General features: G+C 41.7%; 1 protein-coding gene across 2 annotated transcripts in view; it reads left to right on the top strand.

The window, feature by feature from the left end:
• GPC6 (glypican 6) overlaps nt 1-21,129 on the top strand; it is a 1,094,470-nt gene that overhangs the window by 1,054,258 nt on the left and 19,083 nt on the right. For both annotated transcript variants that reach the window (XM_032314703.1, XM_032314704.1), the window contains one exon: nt 16,882-17,018. In XM_032314703.1, coding sequence (XP_032170594.1) covers nt 16,882-17,018 — 137 coding nt within the window. The remainder of the gene's footprint in view (nt 1-16,881; nt 17,019-21,129) is intronic.

Genomic DNA, 21,129 nt, shown 5'->3' with positions numbered 1-21,129 from the left:
CCGTCTGTCAGGGTTCCCTATGAGGCCCTGCTACTTGGGCCATGTGACTGAGGCCAAGTGACGTCATCCCTCACAGTCCTGACCTTCTCTGCTCAAGTGGGGTCACGGGAACTACACAGTGAGGTGTGAATGATGGTGTACATGGGTGTCCACCACATAGATGACATCTCACTAAATGAAGAGGTCACAGTAAGAGCCGCGTTCTCAGTCATCTTGCTGTAACGTGAAGGTACCCTTCAACATGTTCATGCAAATTGGAGGTAATATGGGTTGCTGATACCTAACAGGTACAGCAGCCATCGCTGCTTCCGTGATCGTTATGAGCATCTGTTTCGCCTCCTGGTTGTACATATCAGTGAAACCGCACTGGGACCCTCAGGGGCAGCTTCACGGCTGTTGCACAGGGTCCCACACTTAGAAGGGCCCACGTTTGATTTAATGGTCTGCTCCTGCCGATGTTAAAATTCTTCTTCATGTTTTAACCAGACGCCCCGCATTTGAATTTTGCACCGTTCTCCGCAAATTATGTAGCTTGTTTTGAGGACACAGCTTCTTACTGGGATCTGTAAGCTTCGTCTACAAAGCACAGTTCGTTAGATGGAGTAGGTTTGTGTTAAGTGTCTATGAATCGAACTGGCATGGTCACCAATGAGTAAGTGCACATGAATTCATTTATTGGAGGCCGGCTCTCAGAAATCACAGCCCTTCCTGAGTTTAAGTCTCTAAGTTTAAGACCGGCCTTTGGCCAGTCGCAAGAGTCGCGATTACAATTCTGTAGATGTGGAGCTGCAGATCAAGCCATTGCAGGATGTACGTTCATAACTCTAGGGAGGGAGATTCATTAAATGTTAGGAATAAATTTGTGGAGCAACTGAAAACATGGAAAAAGCATTAGCAGAGTCACTTGAGAAAACGAGATTACCAATGTTTTTAATATTGGCAAAGTTAGCAACTGACTTTAAATACTTTCTTGATCAACATAAAGAAGCATTTCAAGGGAAAGGAAATAAATTATAATGCCATTAACCACCACTCGTTATTGAAGTACCTATTATAAGAGAAAATCCTTTCTAACTAAGTTTTATTGTTCTAATTTAAGCTGCTTCGTAGAAATAAAGAATCAAATACTAGATTTAATTTTGGAATATTAATAGGATAAAATAGCTTTAAATTTTCCTTTGACTCAATAAGACAGAAAACCAAGGTGCTAAAAACATATACTTTTTCTTCAAAACAAGCAGAAATGGATAACTCTGGAAAAGGTTTTTTGTTTTTTGTTTTTTAATTTTTGCAAAGTATAGCAGAGCGAAAGGACCTTTTGGGAGAAATTTGAACCAATTTCAATGCATAATTTGGCGATATATATAAATGTGTCTATATTTGTCATGTAACTTTACTTGTCAAAAAATATCTTAAAACTTACACAGTCACAGGAAGTATCAATAACATAAAATTTCACATCCCCCTTTTAGAACTATGGCCTTAACATTTTGTAGGGAAATAAAGCTTTGGTTAACCTTGGCTCTGGCAGACCTCATTAAAATAACAGCCTGTCAGTTTCAAGTTTAAAATAACAGGTTGTCAGTTTTATATGCAGTGGAACAATCTACAATTTTATTTTCTGGGAAGCCTGTGGGAAGCTCCGGAAGGGGTGGAAAGATTGGACAACACTGCCATCTGGTGGCTACTATGGAAGCCTGCCTCTAACCACCTATAGGTGTGGCTGGACTTCTTGAAGGAAAAGGTGTGATGGTACTGGGCTGCCTTGAACTTGATTTCTTTTCTTCAACTTTTTGACAGCCTTTTGTCTTTAAGATGCACGCACATGCCCAGAGACAATCTGCAATTTATAACTCAAAATCACAGCAAATCAATAAAATACTCTCTGCTCTTTGGTAACCTGTAATTTCTGCATGTCAATGGTGCGGTGCCATCGATTTTCAAGAGAATAAATCTTATGAAAAGGAAGGGATATTGGGGAAAAAAAAACTTTGGGATTTTTTATGGGTATCTTAGAAAAAGTTCTTCAGACTGCCCATATATGAGCTGCTTATTTTTTTGGATGACTGTTATATTTTAGTAAAAATAAACAAACATAAGCAAAAAAAAAAAAAAATCTCTGTTACATAGGCAAAATATTGGCAGATGTCACAAAGCTGAATGCAGCATGTTCCCATTTATTTAAATGGAAACAATTCTAGGCTGGATCTCAGCCAGACTTCAAATATAACCTAACTCCCACTCAGTTCTTTCCCGATGTGTTTTGGGTAAGTGATTAAAGGGAGGGAGTGGACAACAGGAGAAGAACATCAAAGGAAAGATGTACAAATGAGTTCTGCTGATTTGAAAGGAAGCCCATCCAAAGAATTCAGGACAAGCAGAATGCTGTAATGTTAAGGTAATAGCCTGCCTTCAGCTCACTGGAACAATCCAGCCACTCTTCTGTCACTGGCCCCCACTCCAGATATGCTCAGGAAGGACCTTACCCCTGCATTCTCAGTACGACAGCCACCAGCCACATATGGCCATGGAGCACTTGAGATGTGCTATAGACAGAGCTGGCATGTGCTGTAAGTACAAAAACCACACTACATTGTGAGACCTGTGCCATCCAATATGGTGGCCGCTAGTCAACTTGTGACTGCTGAGCACCGCAGATGTCTAGAGATAGAATTGAGATGGGCTGTAAGCATACACTGAATGTTGGAAGAGGAATGCCAAAAAAAGAATGTGAAATATCTCGTGAAGACTTTTTTCATAGGTATTATGTGTTGAAATGATAATGTTTTGGATATAGTAGGTGAGACTATTTCTATGGCATTGGCTGTTTGAGACTCTCATTGCTTTCTGGCCCAGAAAGGCCATTCTGCCACTTCACAGGTTGTTCCTCTCCCACCAGAGCTAAAAAGGGTGCTCTCTGATGTCCTTGCTGCTTGTGGGAGACTAAGAGAGTCTACTGAGGTTATGGGATGCTTAAGATAGAAAGGTGAAAGTCAAGTACAATTATATCATGGAGTCTAATCATAAGAGGAGTAAATGGCACCCCTCACTGATGCTCCATGGGGTAAATTGGATCTTGAAGGTAACCAGATGGCTCCCAGGAAAAGGTAATTTACCTCACAGGGATAAGAACTTGATTTCCAAGAAAGAGTGCACGTTAGTCACCCTATGCCATCTGTCCCCATGGAGATATTTCTATGCATTAACAACTTCCAGCTCCAAGTGCCCTAGCAATAATATTAACTTACTAAACTTTATTAAATCTTTAAAAATATAATCCAGGAAGTGGTATTTTCTCCATTTAAAAACCAATTTGTAGGGAAATTATAGGACTTTGCCAAAGTTACAGTAAAAGTAAACATATCTCCATGTACTGGGCACATCTCTCCGCTACCGAAGAGGCTTCACATCTATGAGTTTTTGCCAGTCCGAGTCCGTCTGCCAAAAAGAGCTTTTCCTGACTTTTCTATCTACAAAATGCTACTCATCCTTTAGTCCCATTTCAAATGTCCCCTCTTTCTTGGAGCTCCCCTTGTTTCTACCACCCACCATCGACCCATTAATAAGACACTGATTATATTCTGCCCTATAACCCATGAAGGTATGAGATTTACTATGCTTATCTACATGTAAAACTCCTTTGCCTACTAGGTAGTAAGTTCCTTGAAGGCAGGACCACCTTGTATCTATCACTGTGTGCCCAGTACACTGTGGACACTAAACAGGTGTGGGGTGTGTGTGTGTGTGTGTGTGTGTGTGTGTGTGTGTAATTGCATTGACTGTGCATAAATAAACCCTGAACAACCATTTCTCCATAAAATAGGGACATTTACGAGAGATGTCCATCCTTATGGCAGTAAGTTATTCTCTAAGTAAGAGCACCAAGAACTTAAATTTCACTTACAATTTATTTGGAGTCTCGGAATTTACATTTACCCTCTGCCTGCTTTACTTCATTTATCTACCTACTCATTCATTCATTTGCTGTCTATTGAGCACTACTATAAACCAGGCCCTGTGCCAGAGAGGACACTCAACTCCTAGGATGCAGTGAACACAAAGGACAGAGTCCCTGCTCCTTGGTCACCAGCAGTCTGGACGGGAAGACCCATTACAAGGAATGGGGACATCTGTAGGACAGGAAAAGCCAGAGGGATCTCTTGGAGCTCACACTGGAGAGGGACTGTGGATGTCAAAGGAGGAGTTTTAGAGGAGGAATGTTGGAATTGAGACTCACGGAAGGAATTATCCACTAAATCATACTCTTCTTTTCCCAATGTATAGACTATATGTTTGAGGTAGAATTCATAGACGTCCTTGGGTCCTGTGATTTACATTCTTGGGTGCATTTTTTAGTGTCTCATTTTGTTGTTGCTCAAAATCCCTCGTGCCAAAATCACTGGCAATTAAACTTGAACCAATTCCTAATTAGATTCAGGAAGGAAAAGGCAGAACATTGTGTTATATCACAAATGTAACACAATGGATGCAAAAATACCATTTATTTTATAACACATAGTACAAATCTACATAGTTAAGTATAAATCAAGTCACACATGCCCAAAAGAGACTTATGTGCTTTTGGTTGCCTATTGCATAAGACATTCAGGACAACCCATCTCTACCCTAAATGGCTTTAGAATTCCGATACATGTCGTTTCTGAATATTTTCTCTACTGCATCTAAATTACTTTCCCAATATGTGAACATGTTTACAAGTGCACTCACTGGTGGATGGAATCACATTTACGATGCTGTCCTCAAGAAGGTCCTGCTCAGTTACAGCAACCTCAGGTGAGCAAAAGAAAGTTTCTCATTCCCTGGTAAGTTCCAAATACCTATAGAGTCTTCAGAGAAAAAGACCAAAATGTACATCTATCTCTCAGCTTTGGTGTGAAAGAATACAGCCTCAAACATTTGGGATTCAATGATGAATTCTAAAATATTCAGGACTACTTAAAGTGTGTGCCTTCCCACTACACTTTTTTTTTTTTTTACATTAGCAGACATATTTTTAATATCTTGGATTTCATTTCCTGAAGATGAGATTTCAATATTTTAAAAGTAACTTCGGGTGGTTATGTGCCTAACTGAATCATTGCATTATGTCGGTCACAGGTAGAAGTAGAAATTGTGTATGGATTTTCTGAGTATCGTCAAAGACCCTAGGAAGGGGCTGCACGTTCAAAATAAGAGTTGGCAAAGAATCCGAATTTTTTCACCAAGACTGGATGTTCAGAACATCAAACTTTGTTTCACTTGGCAAAATCAGGTTATGAAATATATAAGCTTTGTCTGGCAGTTTTCTAAATTAGTGCTAATTTCCAGGTCAATCCTATACAGAGTGATCAATGCCAGGCCATTGCCATGATCTTATTTGGCTACATTAGGTAATTGAGGGGGAGTAGAGGAAATCTGTTCTTCAAACCACAACGAACTTCCAAAAGTTTTCATTCCGTAGTGATAGAATAGATGGTGTGGGAACATAGATCAGTTATTAAATATCCGAATGGCCTTAATGTATCTTATGTAACTGCTAGAAATACTGAATTCCTTCTCTCCTTTTGAGAATGGATCCGAGATCTTCCTATCCTGCCATATAAAGACAGCATTTCTTCTTTTTTTTTTATTTTTTTTTATTTTTATTTTTTATAAACATATATTTTTATCCCCAGGGGTACAGGTCTGTGCATCGCCAGGTTTACACACTTCACAGCACTCACCATAGCACATACCCTCCCCAATGTCCATAACCCCACCCCCCTTCTCCCAACCCCCCTCCCCCCAGCAACCCTCAGTTTGTTTTGTGAGATTAAGAGTCACTTATGGTTTGTCTCCCTCCCAATCCCATCTTGTTTCATTCATTCTTCTCCTACCCCCTTAACCCCCCGTGTTGCCTCACCACTTCCTCATATCAGGGAGATCATATGATAGTTAAAGACAGCATTTCTAATAACCTAATTTAGAATCAGCGCTTGTCACAATCCATGCTCTAGATCAGGGAAAGCTCCCAGAGGATGTCTGCACCCACTCAAACTAATGCCTGAGAAATACCGGAGAACAATGTTTACAACCAAGGAAGATAGAGCTGACCTCAAAGGCCAAGGGCAGAGAGTGAGAGAACAAAGACTGGATAGACCCAGAGTCAGAAATGAAGCAGAAGGAGAATTTACCAGCTGATGTTCAGAGAAAAACAGAATCCACTCTAGCAGCTGAAACTAGGTATAGATCACAAAGAACAAAGCAAAGAAAGCAAAAATGTTGGGGACTCAGTCTCATTGTCAGTCAGAGGAGGAGGAACATATGCTTATGTTTTGTGGTCAAGCCTTGTCCGTGAAGATCCCCAGAAATGTTCCTGAGGGAAGGTGACTTTGTTTAGGTCAGGCAGAAAATCTCAAGTCCTCTTTATGGTAGGCATTGATATCTGTCATTAGAAATGTTTAAATGGAGTCTAGGTGAGTACCTGTCAAGAATGCTCTGGAAGCTTTGGACAATGGGAGACTCTGCTGAGTCTCCAAATTTTATGATTCAATGATAACAACATCATTCCTTGAAATTATTTATATTTTCACACTTGAGAAGTAAAGAGTACCACAATCCAGGCACCTACTGTGCAAAATAATACTTTGATTGCCTATGCATTTCTGCAGACCTAATGTCTCCCTGTCTTTTTCTTCTCGCTATTGAATTCAATGTTAGTTCAGTGTCAGACTGTATCATCTCCAAGGTGTATAGAATACTTACTACCCTCACTTGCTTAAAATCTAATACCATAGGGAATGTGGCACAATCAGAACATTAGGTATAAACACGAATATTTGAAACTCGATTGTTTTCCTAAAACAGGCTGCAAACATCTGACGTGAACAGCATAGGAAGGTATTTCTGGTTTTCTCATATTTATTCCACTATGAGGACCAGTGTTTTGCCAGAAAAAGACCTCATCTGTCTTTTCAGGACCATGCCCTTACTATGACATCATCACATAGTCAAGAAACCCCAAGCCTGAAGCCAGGCGGGATGACACAGACTTTAAATTTTTCATCCACTTCCTAATCCCCTGAGACACTCAACAAAACTAAGCATTGTCTTTTTGAACCTGCAAGGATTCTCTCATTTCCTGCTGATTTTTTCATCCTTCTCAGTTTTTCCTACAAAATACATGTGTGTTTGTCTCCTTGGGGAAAACTGTAAAAAGTACCATACCACAGGGAAACATATGTAATATTTTTTTAAATATGGTAATATTTTGAAAAACATGATAATAGACTAGAACTTATCACTGGATTCTCTGGGAATGTCTGAGAAAGCCCAGAATGTAAGGTTGGTTTTAGCTTGTGTAATGACTCAGGCACTCAACACACACTCAGTGTGTCGTATGGCCGAAGTCTACTTTGGGTTCACTGACAGACTCTATTTGACAGAGCACTTTTGTCATTCCCACGACTCAGCTAATGGTTTCCTAAAAGGAAAGATGTTGTGAGTGGCTTCGTACATTCCAGGACCTGCCCAAACATTACACTCTAGACAATCTGAGACATGAAAAATAACTCCAAAGTGTTTCACATACTCAAAAGAAATGTGAAGTTGAAATTTTCATGAATTGCGTGTTGAAAACCACATCAGCAGAAGGGATTTGAGTGCAGACTTGAATATAAATCAAGGGGTTAGATTGGGTAAGTCTTGTGTCTTCAGCTTCCTTGTTGAGTTACCTGACATTAGTAACCCCAACCTCCTCAAGGATATTATGGGGGCTGTGTTTATGGATATTGGACCACATCAGGTGAGTTAGTGTTCCCTCCAAAACTTCAGAACTTTAAATACTCTACACTGTCTATACATGTTTTCGAGTGAGTGTGAGAAGTTGTGAACAGGTTCATTCACAGACCTCTGTTTGATCACTGAAGGAATATAAATGACTTGAATTCTAATGCAGGTTCCCACCGTGAATTGAATGAACTGGTGGTGTAATAAAAGATCATGTTCTCTAGAGTAAAGCTGGACAAGGTCACGGTCTCTGAAACTGGGTTATTAAACTCTCGGGTTGCAAGAATCATATTATCTATTGTGAATTTCCCTTAGCTTGACCAAGTAAAGTAGCCTTGTCCATGAGGTGAAAGTGAGGCTGACTTTGTTTCTTTAAACAGATTGTTTTCCCAAGCTAACAAATGACCTTCAGTCTATAAAATATTCACATTGTTTTTCCCCCTCAATATGTATTATTTAGTGTATAGCCCTTTAAATATTAACCATCTTTTTTCTAAAGATATGGTATATATTATTTACATCCAGCTACATTATGTTTTCATACAGTTGAAATAGGTACATTGGAATCTTTGTGAAACCATGAACAAATAGGGCATCCGGCCAGGTGCACACAACAGGTGCCCAGTGAAGTGAATTCTGGTGCGGGCATGATTGGCGGAGGACAGCAGGTGGCCTTCTCACATTTGATGCCTCACACTTCACAGGGAAGATCCAGGAGAAATAAAAGTCCAGTATAGATGGACTTTGGACCTCAAGTAGGCAGATAGATAGCCATGGGCAAAATCTCTTGCAAGAGATCAAATGTGCCCCATCAAAGGATCCACAGAGGAGACAAAGGTAATAATAGTTCAAAAACACCCCCAAATCAGTATTTCACAGGAAACTTTGCTTAGAAAACCAAAGGGAAGCTACTGGAAATGGTAGAGCTTTATAAGGATTATAAAGACTGCTTAAGATGAGATTCATTCCATTTTTACTTAAATTCTCATGGTGTTTCCCCAAGCCAACACTGCCTTTGAGATCTCTTCCATCATGCATGTATAAATTACACCTAGGATGACATTTGAGATGACAGGAGACAAGAATCCTAATTAAAGAATTGGAGGGGCCATCTGAGACCTCACTCTCACTCAGAGGATAATCAGGTCAAGGGAAAGCACGTTTTTTGGAAGTCCTGCAGAATTTCCTTATTCTCCAAAGGGAAGTCCAAGAAGGCAGTAGCTGGCAGATAATCGATCATTTTTGAAATCTTACTTCCCTTAGCAGATGATCGGCAGTGCTCCTCATGTATTTATTCACTCAACAAATATTTCTTAAGGACCCAGGACACACAAATCACCTGTTTACTGAGGCTCTGCCTGAACAGATATTCCCTGCTAGTCAGGAAAGCACAAGGGCTCTTAGCAAAAGGAGAAGCCGAAGACCCAGAGCTGTGGCTAAAAGCAGTGACTTCTAGAGGGATAACATCATCCCATTGTTGGAAGTGAAAACTTGGAGGACCATGAAGCATTTTGTTGTTGTTGTTTTTAACCTCTCTGAATAGAAATGACTAAATGTCCAGCTTCCTAATGGTCCCCATGTCAAGATTCAGTGGCCACAAAAGAGCAAATATCAGCAGAGATGTCTTTTCTTCGGAGAGACTGTGGTGTTCCCCAGAAATTTTCAGACAAATTAATACTTGTGCTCCCAAAGCCCTTTGCTTAATCCCATCACATTTGCTTCAGGTCTGTTTACCTCCTCCTACAGCATGACATTAGGAACCCTTCAAGGGTAGCGAGTACGTACTGACCATATTTGTATCCCCAGAGTGAAGCATAAAACCCAAGAAGTGTTTAATGAATGAATGCTAGCAACAAAAGCTTTTTTCCTTATTTAACCAATGCAATGGAACTTTTCCTGAATTATAAAACACTTAGAATACACTTTCCTATCTCATTAAGCTGATTTCACTGCATGTTTTTGTTGGCTAAGTCACCGATTCATAATATATTGGGTCAATCCCTGTGCCAAACTGTTTTGATCTCACCTCTCTATCAGCAAAAAGTCTGAACTAATATACTGAACTAATATATTTTCTGTAACTTGTGAAAGGTATGCAAAAGGTACAAATTTTTGAAGAAAGAGGTAAAGCAACGAATCTTTATTTGTTTTACTTTGTGATGCTGCAGGTGTATTCAGAGGAAACCTGCCATTTTATGGTGGTTCAATTGCACTTGCACTGTTTGAAATAAAAGAAATCTAAAGTTTCTTTGCCGAAGTCATTTTAAGTCACTCGTCCATTTAATGAGTTAGTGAAAACTACATAATCTAATCCATAAGTGCATTTAACCAGAATATGTGAACTGCGATAGATGTCAGTACCCCAGGAACAAGCTAATGGAAGAGAGACGTGCCATTATCAGCCCCTTTCCACTCTGGAAAAGTCTTACAGGATAATTGAGAAATGGCCATCACCACACGAGACATATCCATCTGTAGATCGATTAAATATTAGGAAAGCTTAATTCTTCTTATATTTTTATATTTAAAAAATAAAAAATAGAAATTCTCATGTTTTCATCCTGAATCACGTCGAATCGTCCTGCCCACACCAGGGATACATACCTCCGATGCCAACCCAGCACACACGCTCCGGAGACCACGACTATAAGACGAGTCCCTCTTAAGCCGGCTGGTAACGAGTAACGATTCTGAAGCCTACACTTGAATTTGAATGTCATGTCTACCATTTGTTAGATGCGAGGCAAGTTGCTTCATCTCAGAGACCCCGTTTCCCATTGCAAAAGGGGATAACGATCATATATGATCAGTACAGAGTTGAGGATTGCGTGTGAGTGTCTTAGGCCAGTGACACCTCATGGTTAGCCCCCGACTGCTTAGAGTGGCTTACAGTACCCTGTGCTGAATTCAGCAAGGGTCTCAAACACCATGTGCCCCAAAAAATAAAATTGCGTTTCTTTTCCCAGCTTTTCATTACTTTTAACTTTTTCAAACGATACGGAAATGGTTGAAAAAAATAATAAAATGAACATCCCTATGCTCTCAAGTAGGCTCAGTGATGGTTGACTTTTCTGCTATTTTCAAGTAAGTAAAAAACAAAATGACACTTCATTCTTAAATATCTCAACACCAGTCTTTGAAAAGCAAGGATAGTCTCCCACGTAAACACAATACCGTGATTACACTTAAGAATATTATGGGTCATTCAGTATATCATCTACCATCCATTCTGTATTCGAAATTCTCCAATTATCTCAAAACTCTTTCTTATAACTGGGTAATTACCTCTTCCAAGTCCGGGATTCAGTAAAGGTCTATCCGAAGCATTAGGTTGTTACATTTTTAGTTTCTTTTCATCTAGGACAGCTTTCCCATGTTTTGGCCATTTTTACCTCTTTTGAAGAGTCAAGGCTGGTTGTCTCATGTAATATCCCACACACTGAATGTGCCTGACCTGATCATTTCTCTATGGGGTTACTTAGTTTGTGGTACCTGTAGCCCCAGTATTCCCTGTAAACTGAAACTTGGCAATTCAGAGTCTTGATGAAATTCACGTTCAATGTCTGGGACAAGATCATTTCTTAAATGAGATTGTCAGACACCTAGTACTTCGATCATCCTTTCTGCTCTTTGGTGTTGCTAATCCCTTTGCTTTTGCAATCATTCTACCTTGTCCACTTCCTCCCTCTTTTGTCTGGTTTTGCGATTCTGAAGGGGAGGCATGAAAATGGCACCTGGGTCTTCCCATAGTCAAGTTTTCATGGACCTTCTGACAAGACTTCAACAAAGAGTTAATGGACCCCGGAGTTGAAATTGTCCTGAAATCAGAATAAACTCCAGACAAGTTCTAGAAGAGGTCCATGTTTTCCCTGGGGCCCCCAACAGTGTGTATTTGGATAGGAGGCCTGCGACAAAATGGAAGTTAGCTTCCAGAATCTCTCAGTGTTGTAGCTGCAAAACATTTACTACTCGGGGATAGCTAGTATTACTAATATTACAGCGTTATGAACTTAACACTGGACAAATGGTAACTATAATGTACAAGTACTTGAGAAAGTTAATTTGTCCTAGAACAGCTCCTGTGGGAAGCAGAAAGACATTGCTGCAAACTCCTTATTTGATCCCAGACCTCTGTTGCCATCAGGTCTGTGTTAGTAAGGAATCAGGACTCCTGTACTTCAGCAACACATTTTGACCACCGATTCTTGCTAGTGTGAAGCTTAGCTCACTGTTGTGTGCACATAAGTTTCCAGGGAGAAAATTTTTTAAAACAACTCAGGTCTTAAGCTACCGCAAAGTGGTCACACACATTACTCAGAAATAAAAATAAGAAAAATATCTCTAAATGATGGAAGGATTGAAAACCTTGCAAGATACTGGAAAACAAACTGCATTTGTGTGGTTGTTATTTGGAATCAAGGGTGTGAGCCTCCCTGGTGGCTGATAGGGTCCCGTTTTGGCAGCTTGTCTGCATGGCCCCCGCAGCTGGAAGTGAATTGGCCAATGTTTCCATACAGGATATGGTGACTCAGAGGCAACCCCCACGCTCCTTGCTTAGCCAGATACAACCCACCAGTCCTCCTACCCTTCTGACATGAGTGCATGTTGTGGAAGACACTATTGTGTGTTAGCAAGATTGTCCATGGCCTTGTAATAGATTGGGACAATTAAATCTATTTTCCCAGTCAACATGTATTGACTACCTACCGTGTGCTAAGAGATGTATGTGACCAACCCGTCCTCGTTTGCCTGGACTTCCCAGTTTTAGTGCTGAAAATATGGCATGTGCTAGAACCCCCCATGTCTCAGGCAAACTGGGGTGGATGGTCACCTGCACCTGGTCTATCTAAGGACCATCTCCCTACGTCAAGAAGCTGGTGGTCTTAGAATCAGAAAAGTAAGCCAATTACAAAAACTTAGAATAATCAGTACTTAAAATCATGCATAGGACACCATGGACCCAGAAAGTTGAATCTAACTAATAGGGAAGTCAGAGAATGTTCCTTGAAAGAGACAATGCTTGAGAATGAGGAGCACAACATACACAGTTAAATTTTTCAAGTCTCAGGAGAGGAGAAGCAGAGATACTGGTGGAACACCATGCTACTATATTCTTTCTTTGTGTCCCCAAATACGTATCTTTGGTTCAGATTCCCACACTGTAAAGGTGGGAACTTAGCCTTAAATAAGCAGAAAAGAGAATGGTCATTCCTGCTGCACTTTATTATGGGACAGAATATACCTTACAGTATTTCATGACTGAAGCTAGTGACAGTTTTCTGAATTAGTAATGCCTGTTCCTTTTTCTGGAGTTTGTGTTTGAGAACCGTGAGAACCTGGGGTGGTAACCCAGGTTGCAAAGGTGAGAGGCAGCAAATGAGGTGAAAGATTTTGTTTTTGACATGTTTGATTTTGAAAAAACTCAAATGCACTGAAAAATGGCATTTAAAAAAAAAAATTGCATGCTTCCATCTAGATCCATTCACCATCAAAAAGTTGCCACATTTGCAGGGCCCTTGGGTGGCTCAGTCAGTTGAGCACCTAATTCTTGGTTTCCGCTCAGGTCATGGTCTCATGGGTCATGGAATCAAGCCCCATATCAGGGCACCCGGGTGGGTGTCTGCTTAAGATTCTCTCCCTCTGTCCCTCTCCCTTCTCATGTGTGCATGTACTCTCTCTTTCTCTCTCTCTCAAATAAATAAATAAATAAATCTTTAAAAAAAAATTGTCATGCTTGCTATCTTACTTTGTCTCTATACATCTATGTGGCAATGGTGATAATGACAATGAAGATTTCTGAATCATTCTAGTATAAGTTGTGGAAACCATAACACTTTGAATAGTGTTAACACTCTAAAGAGACCATCATGTATCTCCTAAGAACCTGACCTTCTCCCATATGACCACAATATGAGTTCATATTCATAAAATTCAACACCTGGGGCACCTGGGTGGCTCAGTGGGTTAAGCCTCTGCCTTCAGCTCAGGTCATGATCAGGGTCCTGGGATCGAGCCCCGCATCAGGCTCTCTGCTCAGCGGGGAGTCTGCTTCCTCCTCTCTCTCTGCCTGCCTTCCTGCCTACTTGTGATCTCTGTCTGTAATATAAATAAATAAAATCTTAAAAAAAAATTCAACACCAAACCAGTATTATTTAATATACAGTCACTATTCAAAGCTTGCCAACTATCTCTATAATATCCTTTCTGGCAATTATTTTCCCAACCTAATGCCCAAACCAGAATCATAGGCTGCCTTTGAATGTCATGTGTCTTATTCCTCTTAATTTGCAAGTATTCGGCTTTCCCTTGTCTTTTATGACTAACATTTTTGAAGTGTACAAGCCAATCGTCTCCTAGAATGTCCATTAACTGGGACATGTGTTTATCTGATGTGTCCTCATAATCGGATCCGGGTTACGAATTTTAGCCACCTAAGTGATGTGTCCCTCTTGTCACCTCACATCTGGAGGCACCCCAAATCACTGTGTCCCACGACTTTGATCACCTGGTTAGGGTGGGGGCCGGCCCAGTTTCTGCACTGTAGAGTGACCAGTTTTCCCCTTGGACTAATGAGGAATCTGTAGGGAATACTCTGAGATTGTGTAAATATCCTATTCCCTACCCAACTTTCACCCAAAGTTTTTTGCATTTGTACTAGCTTGTGAGGGCTGCTGTAACAAAGTACTACCAAGTGGGGGGTTTACAACAAATTCACTGTCTCACAGTTGGGAGGCTAGAAGTCTGAGATAAAGGTGTCAGCAGGATCAGTTCCTAGGACTGTGAGGGCGAATCTGTTTCATGACTCTCTTCCAGCTTCTGGTGGATTCCTGGCAATCTTTGATGTTCCTGGGACTGTAGATACATCCCCCTGATCCATGTCTTCATCTTCACATGGTATTCTCCCTGTGTATATCTGTCTCTGTGCCTAAATTTCCCTTTTTAATAAGGACATAGTCATATTAGAATAGAGCCCATTCTAATGACTCCATTTTAACCTGATCTTCTGCAACAACCTCATTTCCAAATAAAGTCACATTCACAAGTCCTGTGGTTAGGACTCCAATAGCTTTTGGGAGGGATGCAATTCAACCCACATCAGCCTCTATAGGAAATATTTGCTGAGATTCAATTATCATGGGATGGCTGCAGAATGGTGATTTTTCTGTCGTTCTTTCAACATTTATTAGTTGGCTTTTGGGGATTGTGGTTTTTTATAATCAATAAACAGAATGTCCACCCATAGCCAGATAGAAATGGCCACATGTCTTTCAAGCCAAAAAAAGAAAACAATTAACAACATGCACACACGTCTGTGCCCAAAGTAGCAGAAAAGGATGGACTCTTGTTGCAAACCTCTGTACCCAAGCAGATTGGCCAGAAAGAGAGCCAGAGTTTAAGGTAGCCTATGGACCAAAGTCAGCATCAATGGGAGAAATCGGAGAAGGCAGGTCTCAAGCCATCCTGAACATTTGTTGTGTGTAAGTGACTTCTTGGAATGTCATTACTCATGGACTCTCGTCGCACTCCAAAACAAAAGTAACATCACACTACCTAGGGTAGGTGCCAGATTCTCAAATTCAGTATTCTGGTCATCTTCAGCCCTTATGCATGAGCAAACATTTCACAGTATTGAAGCCTCTTGTCATCATCAGAATCACAGAGAAGCAAGGGCCAAAGACTATATAATTCTGCAACTGCTAGGAAACATGATTGGGACAGAGATCGCATATTCTTTTGTTTTTACTCTTATACCTGATAAAAGATCTTTGGAATTGTTTTTCTAAAACTCTAGCCTCGATCCACAGTAAACATAAACTTTATTTCCAAAGGCTGTCGATCTCAAATACATAATGCCATTAAGTCTCAGTGGTTGTCCCTTCTATGAGGCTGTATAGGTATCCTAGAGCTGTTGTATCCACATATCACACATGGGGTGGCTTAAGGAATGGAAATTTATTGTCTCATGGCTCTGGAGGCTAGAAGTCCAAACTCAAGATGTAGGCAGAGTTGGTTTTTTTCTGAGGCTGTAAGGGAAGGATCTTTTCCAGATCTCTCTCCTTGGCTTTGTAGGCAGATGTCTTCTCCTATGTTTCTCCACATTGTCTTACCTTTATGCATACCTCTGTATCCAACGTTTCCCTTTGAATGAGGGCCATCCTAATAATCTCATTTTAACTTTCTTACCTCTGTTAAAACAAAAGAAAACAGACAAAAAACTTATGTCCAAATAAGTTCACCTTCTGAGGGACTGAGTGTTAGGACTTCAGCATATGAATGCTGAACATGATTCAACCTACAACAGATACATTTCAATTCCCAATGTTCACACGGGGAATAGAATAGAAAATCAGAGTTGTGACTGCAGGAGCCTAGACATTAATTATGGAACCAAAATGGTACTGAATTCCTGCCTCTACTCTTTCTTCAGGTGAAGTCAGTGCTAAGCCTGAAAACACTAAAGATGGGGTTACTAAGCTTTTCCCCACCATCCATCCATAGAGCTGCGGATTTTACACTTAGCTATATTCAGAATGACTTTTCTCTTCCACTTTTAAGTGGGTTTGGGTTGCTACTCACCATCCAAGTGTGTGCTGTATAGACCTGTCCATCGGTTAAGAGCAGAGGTTACCAGCAGTCGAATTAGCGACAATATTTATTTCTTACAGAAACACATAGACAATTGGGGAAAGCATTTCATCTCTCGGTGCCTTGATTTTGTGCATTTATCTGACATCTAAGCAAATGAATTCTAAAGAATATATTTAAGGAAATCTGCAATAGGGAACACCTGTTTCTCCCAGCCAGTGAGGGACCCGAAGCCATTGAGATGCTTCGTAAGTTTTTAATTCAAAGCATGGGAGGACAGAAAAGATGGAAAACAAAAGCCAATTACCTGCGAACTCTCTGCCAGGAGCTGGAGGAAGATTGAGGGAGGAGGTAGGGAGGCTTGCCCGGGCAGTAAATCCTGCAGCATGGTGTCTCTCTCTCTGTAAACTGATAGAGTTTGTGCTCGTCCTATCACAGGTTCTCTAACCTTCACCTGTGTCGTGTCCTTGTGTAGAAATGGGCAACAGCTGGGGAGAATATTCAGTCTTTCCTTGCTTTCTTGGTCAGGTCACAGACATAAAAGAGAAACTGAAGCTCTCTAAAAAGGTCTGGTCGGCACTGCCCTACACCATCTGCAAGGATGAGAGCATGACAGCAGGCGCGGCCAACGAAGAGGAGTGTTGGAATGGGCACAGCAAAGCCAGGTGAGGGGGACTCGCATTCTTCTGGTCGGGGCATTGCTCAGCCAGCCCTGGAAGGCTCTGCTGGCACAGTTCTACGGGCCTGTTGATGCAAAAAGCAACGGAGAGTGGAGGGGCACGTCGTCACTTAGCGACAGCTGTTCAGAGTGACAGGTTTGATGGGCACCTGGGAACACTTACTCTCAAGGTGCCATTAAGCGTGGAATCCTCGTTCTGAGTGCCTCGCCTCTGGATGAGGACAGAGGAACGGTGACAGATGCCAGGTTACGGATATCCTGAGATCACAAAGCGCCTTTTATGTTCACTTAATGACTTGAAGACAGCAGAGCTATTTTTATCCATAGTGAATGGGCAGGACTCACTGTTCTTTCCATCACACGTTAAACAGGAAGTGAAAGTTCAACTGTAATATTTTTCACCCTCGGAGAAAAATAGTTTTTGAGGGGCTTGTTAGAAGGGTGAGGGGAAAAGGAAACCACCAAGGGACAACTGAGAAGGTGTTCTCATAGGTTCCCTGCGTCAAGAAGTGCCCCCGACCCCCGCCGGGATCTCCGGATGAGAGATGGCTCTGTTTTCAGCCCGCTGCTGGGCTGCCCAGTGCGGCTGCCCCTTGATATGGAATTTGTGAATTTCTTGATTCAGCCCAGAAACGGGGTTGGCCCGAGTTTTCCTAGGGTGGAGGAGTTGGACAGGAGAACTGGCTGGGAGCTGGCGAGCAGGGAAGGACACCAGGAGAGGAGGCTGCCTGAGCACGCCTCAGCAGGGGTGCAGGTGGGCAGAGCAGCTGGTGAGTTGGACTCAAGGAATCTTTGGGGATTGATCAGCAGGTGGAGGAGATAAGCGCGGGGCGGGGCGGGTGGGGGGCTCTGTTCTGGGTCTTTGTGGGCCTTTTCAAGCGGATGAAGCAGCTGTGATCAAAAGGAAATAGGAAGATCCACGGATATTAAGTTCAGAAGAAACCGCAGAAGGTAAGCAGGGCACAAGTGAGGTGCTTATTACATGTTCTCTCTCACACTGCTGAGCTGAATTTTTTAGCATCTATTGATAATGATATTATTAGCCATACTGGGGAGAGCTTAACAAGGCAAAAACAGGACAGCTATAGAAAGAGCTGTAATCACTTCAAATCTTTCCAGAATATCAGTGTCCAAATCCTAGATCACGAGGGTAGACAGCTTTTTGTCATCTCAACAACCGGCCCCTCAAAAATGTTTCATCATTTATCAGGGTCTGGCCTTACAAGAAGGAGACTTTGGCCAGCAAACTCAGCTGTGAAATTCAACAGCTTCTAATGTGTCTTTTCCTCATGCTTGTACAGAAAGACACTGGAAAGCATGACCAGATGGCCTAATGAATAAAGTGGTTGATTCTCTGAGCTGCTCTGTTACCCATCTGTGTTTACCTTTCAGCCTCGGCTGAAATGAAGGCTGTGTTTTGAACTACATTCCCATGGTTGCACAGGTTGCTGGCTCTTAGCACATATACAAAAGGAAAGATAAAGAAATGTTGCCGGTGGGGAGTGAGGAGAGGACTAGATACCCTTAGGGGAAAAAAATGGGAAGTTGATGACCATTAAAGTTAGAGCTAGGGGAGACCGGGGTTAGCCAAATTCCTCATCGTGCAGATCAGGAACCCAGGCGGGGGAACCATTCGTCTAAGGTTGCCCAACGAGCAAGGATGAAAGCTGGAAATCTCCCAAGTCCTAGCCCAGTATTCTTTTCATATCCATATCCTCCTGCCTCTAAACGAAGGTTAGAACAAATGAAACAGATCTTTAGCTCTATAAAAGATGTAGTGAATCTACATTCATTCATTCAGTTCCTCCAGCCATCAGCAATGCTGTTAAGCACTCCCTCTGCCCCAGCACTCTGCAAGACTCCATGCTTTAAGTACTCTCAGATGGCAGTACTGTCCGCCCACCTATGAGAAGTACAGTGGCTGCAGAGAGGACTTCAAGGGCCACGCTGTTGCACTGTAGGCTTGGGAAAGGATGGCATACGTGGAGAACCACCCAGATCAGTGCTTAGGGCCCACATTTGATTTTATCCTATGTCAGTGGAAACCCATTATGGAAATTTATGCAGGTGGCTGAAATTATCAAATGTAGGGCAATAAAATTATTTGCAAAGATATTCCAGAATCTAACCCAGTATACTATTTTTTTTTAAATGAGGCTGAAGCTTTTGATTTTGATGAATAAAAAATGAGGCTGGCCAATATTTACAACTCAAATTATATTCCCATTGAAAAATTAAAATTTTATCATTTCTTTTAGTTCCTTTTTTTAAAAATTCTTCCACTGCCACGAAATCTTAACAACTTTATATTTAATAGCATAGTCAGTAGATAACCAGTGAAGACTCACCGAATTAAATTTAGCTGAAGCTTTCTTCTCATTCTCACCCAAATATTAATTGATCTAGGAACACGTGAGAGAAGTTTTTTCAATTCCACTGAACTATTTTGTAGATTGAAAAATCCACTTATAATGCAGGTCATAACCTATTTTTCCCTCCATTTGAAGTATGGATTTTCAGATAATAGGCCTTCTTAAAATTTGGGATCTTTGTGTAAAAAAGAAAGAAAGAGGTTATTCGTTTCAAAGAACAAGAACCTTGACTTAAAAGAAAAATTCTATCAACAAGTGTTTATGGACTGTGAAACAGAGGGGCCCATTAGCATGACTAGAGCTTGTCACGGTCTGGAGTTCCTAACTCAAGCCTGCGTCACAAGACCACCGACTGCCCAGACAGTTCTTGCTCCCTTTATGTTTTAGCCATCGGACTCCTGCAGCCACCTTCTCCCATGCACACCCACTCCCATTGCCCTCTCCTCCCACTTAAGTATTTGATCTGGCTTGTCTTCCAACACCCACATGTCTCCCTGCTATTTTCTGAATGCTACCCCACAGCTCGTTACCATACTTCGTGGATTCAGGAGCATACCTGTTTCATGTGTTCACATATCTGAAATCAAAATGACTCCTACCAGGGATATGTCCATTCTTCCAGAGTATCGTCTTTTCCCAAAGAGCCATAACTAAATGAAAGGCACCTGTTGATAGTGACTTTAAACAGAAAGAGCAGAATGACCATAGAGTTGCCCGCTGTGGTGGAGACGGTCTGATGTGTGGAGAGGGCCAAGGGGCTGGGAGCAGTGGCTTCTCTAGAATAAGGATCTGCCTCAAGTTCCTGCTCCCACCATCAGCCATGGCTGGTAGAGCTCCCTCTGCTTCAGGAGCTATGAAGGTCTGGAAACAGGAGGGAAGCTAGAAGGAAGAGACTGTGCCCTTCTGGGAGGAAACTGCAGGTATGCTGATGACTTATCAGCATTGACGTCTCCATTCTGTCAAAAAGACTTGTCAGGAGCAGCTCTTTCCTGCTTCCCTTCCCCTTGCCAATCTACCGGGACAATTTAAAGACCAATGCAATTACATCTATGAAAATTCCCACCCTGTTTTGGGAATAGGGCTTTGGGAAACCCATTTGGGAAACAGCATTTCCCAAATGTTAACATGCAGGCTACAGTCTTGGGGAGCTTGTGAAAAGGGCAGATTCCGGCTCTGTAAGTCTGGGGTGGGAGCCGAGATTCTGCATTTCTTTTTTTTTTTTTTTTTTTTTTTTAAAGATTTTATTTATTTATTTGACAGAGAGAGATCACAAGTAGGCAGAGAGGCAGGCAGAGAGAGAGAAAGGAGGAAGCAGGCTCCCTGCCGAGCAGAGAGCCCGATGTGGGACTCGATCCCCGGACGCGAGATCATGACCTGAGCCGAAGGCAGCGGCTTAACCCACTGAGCCACCCAGGTGCCCCAGATTCTGCATTTCTAACAAGCTTCCAGAACATGCAGCGGTTGAGGATTTGGGGACCACACCTGGAGCAGTAAGGCTCTAAGACCAAGTTGCCAAGTGCAGCGCATAACGCCAGACGCCCAGTGGAACACACTTACACTTCAAAAAAGGATTCATTGCTCATCTGAAATTCAGATATAACCAGCAATCCCGTCCTTTTATCTGGCAGCCCTAGTTTAAGCTGCTATTAACATGTAAGATACACCCCTTCTCAGTTCCCACACACGCAGGGAGCGTGTTACAATTTATGGCTTTCCCTCAGCCTC

Source organism: Mustela erminea, chromosome 15 (assembly GCF_009829155.1).
Source record: "Mustela erminea isolate mMusErm1 chromosome 15, mMusErm1.Pri, whole genome shotgun sequence".
Classification (NCBI taxonomy): Eukaryota; Metazoa; Chordata; class Mammalia; order Carnivora; family Mustelidae; genus Mustela; species Mustela erminea.
Note: the sequence above shows the minus strand (reverse complement) of the source record. Positions and strands in the feature narration are given on the sequence as shown.